General features: G+C 48.0%; 1 protein-coding gene across 2 annotated transcripts in view; it reads right to left on the bottom strand.

Annotated features, from left to right (window-relative positions):
• Spag1 (sperm associated antigen 1) overlaps positions 1 to 1,449 on the bottom strand; it is a 61,526-nt gene that overhangs the window by 54,168 nt on the left and 5,909 nt on the right. For both annotated transcript variants that reach the window (XM_021183224.2, XM_021183225.2), the window contains exon 3: positions 157 to 316. In XM_021183224.2, coding sequence (XP_021038883.1) covers positions 157 to 316 — 160 coding nt within the window. The remainder of the gene's footprint in view (positions 1 to 156; positions 317 to 1,449) is intronic.

Here is a 1,449-nt window from a genome sequence, read left to right as displayed (position 1 = left end):
CTGCCTCCCCAGTGCCAAGATTACAGGTGGCACCACCACACCCGGCTCCAAGTATCTTTATAGAAAGAAACAGATGGTGATTTGGTTATGGCTGAACATGAGTGAAGCGGATGTGCAGTGTTAGCGCACTGCCAGAGATGGCAGAGATGGCTCTACCTTTAGATCACTGTCAATTTTTTCCCACTCTTCCGCTGAAAAGCTGGATGCTGTCTCTGCAGGCTTGTCCTTCCTCAGAGCTCGACTTTTAGGAGCCAAGTCGGTGAGGCACTTCTCGCAAAATTCCGTGAGTTCAGGATAGCAGCCTTCTTCACCAGACCTTAAAAAGCAGTTTAATTTTAGAGTCAGCATATTTGAGGCTCTACCATCCTTGATCTCAAGGGCTGTGCAAGGCGGGAGCTGGGAGGCTGGCTCGGCCATCACTGGCCATTCCCATCAGCAAATCTGCAGCATACACAGGGCTGAGGACTCCAAAGAAACCAAGGTTCATTATACACATTAAAGGCTGAATTATGGGCCAGGGAGTCAGCTTGGACCTGACTTCATTCCCACGTGGAAGCTCACTTCTGTCAGTGCAGTTCCAGGCTATCTGACTCCCTCCAACCAACATCTTCTGGCCTCTGTGGCTACTGGATGCACATAGACGTACAGACAGGCTCAATACCCATATGCATAGAATAATACATTTTTAATTTCAATAAGTAATATTCTCTTTCCTAACACATATATTGTGGGGAGCCATTCTGGACTCCCTGGCCAGCGGACAGATGGAAGTCTGTTCCAGGTAGTAAACAAGCCCATATTTGGTGGATGGCACGCCCCTAATCCCTGATTGGCTGAGCAAACCTGCCTGGTGAGGTGCTGTGACCTGTGGTGATTGGTGGGGGTGTGGTTGTGACTTGAGTGGGGAAAAACAAAGTGGAGATACCCAGAGAGGCTTGGGGTAATTGGAAGGGGATTTTGTAAAGAGTAGCTGCCTGAGTAAACTGCTTTAAGAAGAACCTGTGGTTGCCTCTTGCTTGCTGGTCAAGAGGGACGCGACAAATGGTGCCGAAACCCGGGAACCTGATTCCCCCACCGAAGAGGTTCAGAACTTTCTGCAGTCAGGGTCTGTTGACAGGATGAGTATGGTAAGTAACTCACTATCCCGGGATTGGGATTAGTCTCTTGGTAAAGAGACAATAAGGCTCTCGGCAAAGAGACAAGAAGGCTCTCTGGCTCTGGAGAAGAGAAAGTGAAAGTAAGAGAAAGTGAAAGTAAGAGGGGGTAATAGGGACAGTCTATGGGTTACTTTCTTTTTCTAGCCAGTAGAGTAATTTTTCTGAGCTTTTTTTGTTGCTGTGGCAACTGTGTGGGGTGTGAAAGACTAGGTATGGGGTCGTCACAGTCACACCCAATTTTTTCAGCGCTCAATGAGCTGCTAAGAGCGAAGGGCGCAAAACTATATTTTTT

Source organism: Mus caroli, chromosome 15 (assembly GCF_900094665.2).
Source record: "Mus caroli chromosome 15, CAROLI_EIJ_v1.1, whole genome shotgun sequence".
NCBI lineage: Eukaryota > Metazoa > Chordata > Mammalia > Rodentia > Muridae > Mus > Mus caroli.
The sequence above is the reverse complement of the archived record's forward strand: the minus strand, read 5'-3'. Positions and strand labels throughout refer to the sequence as shown.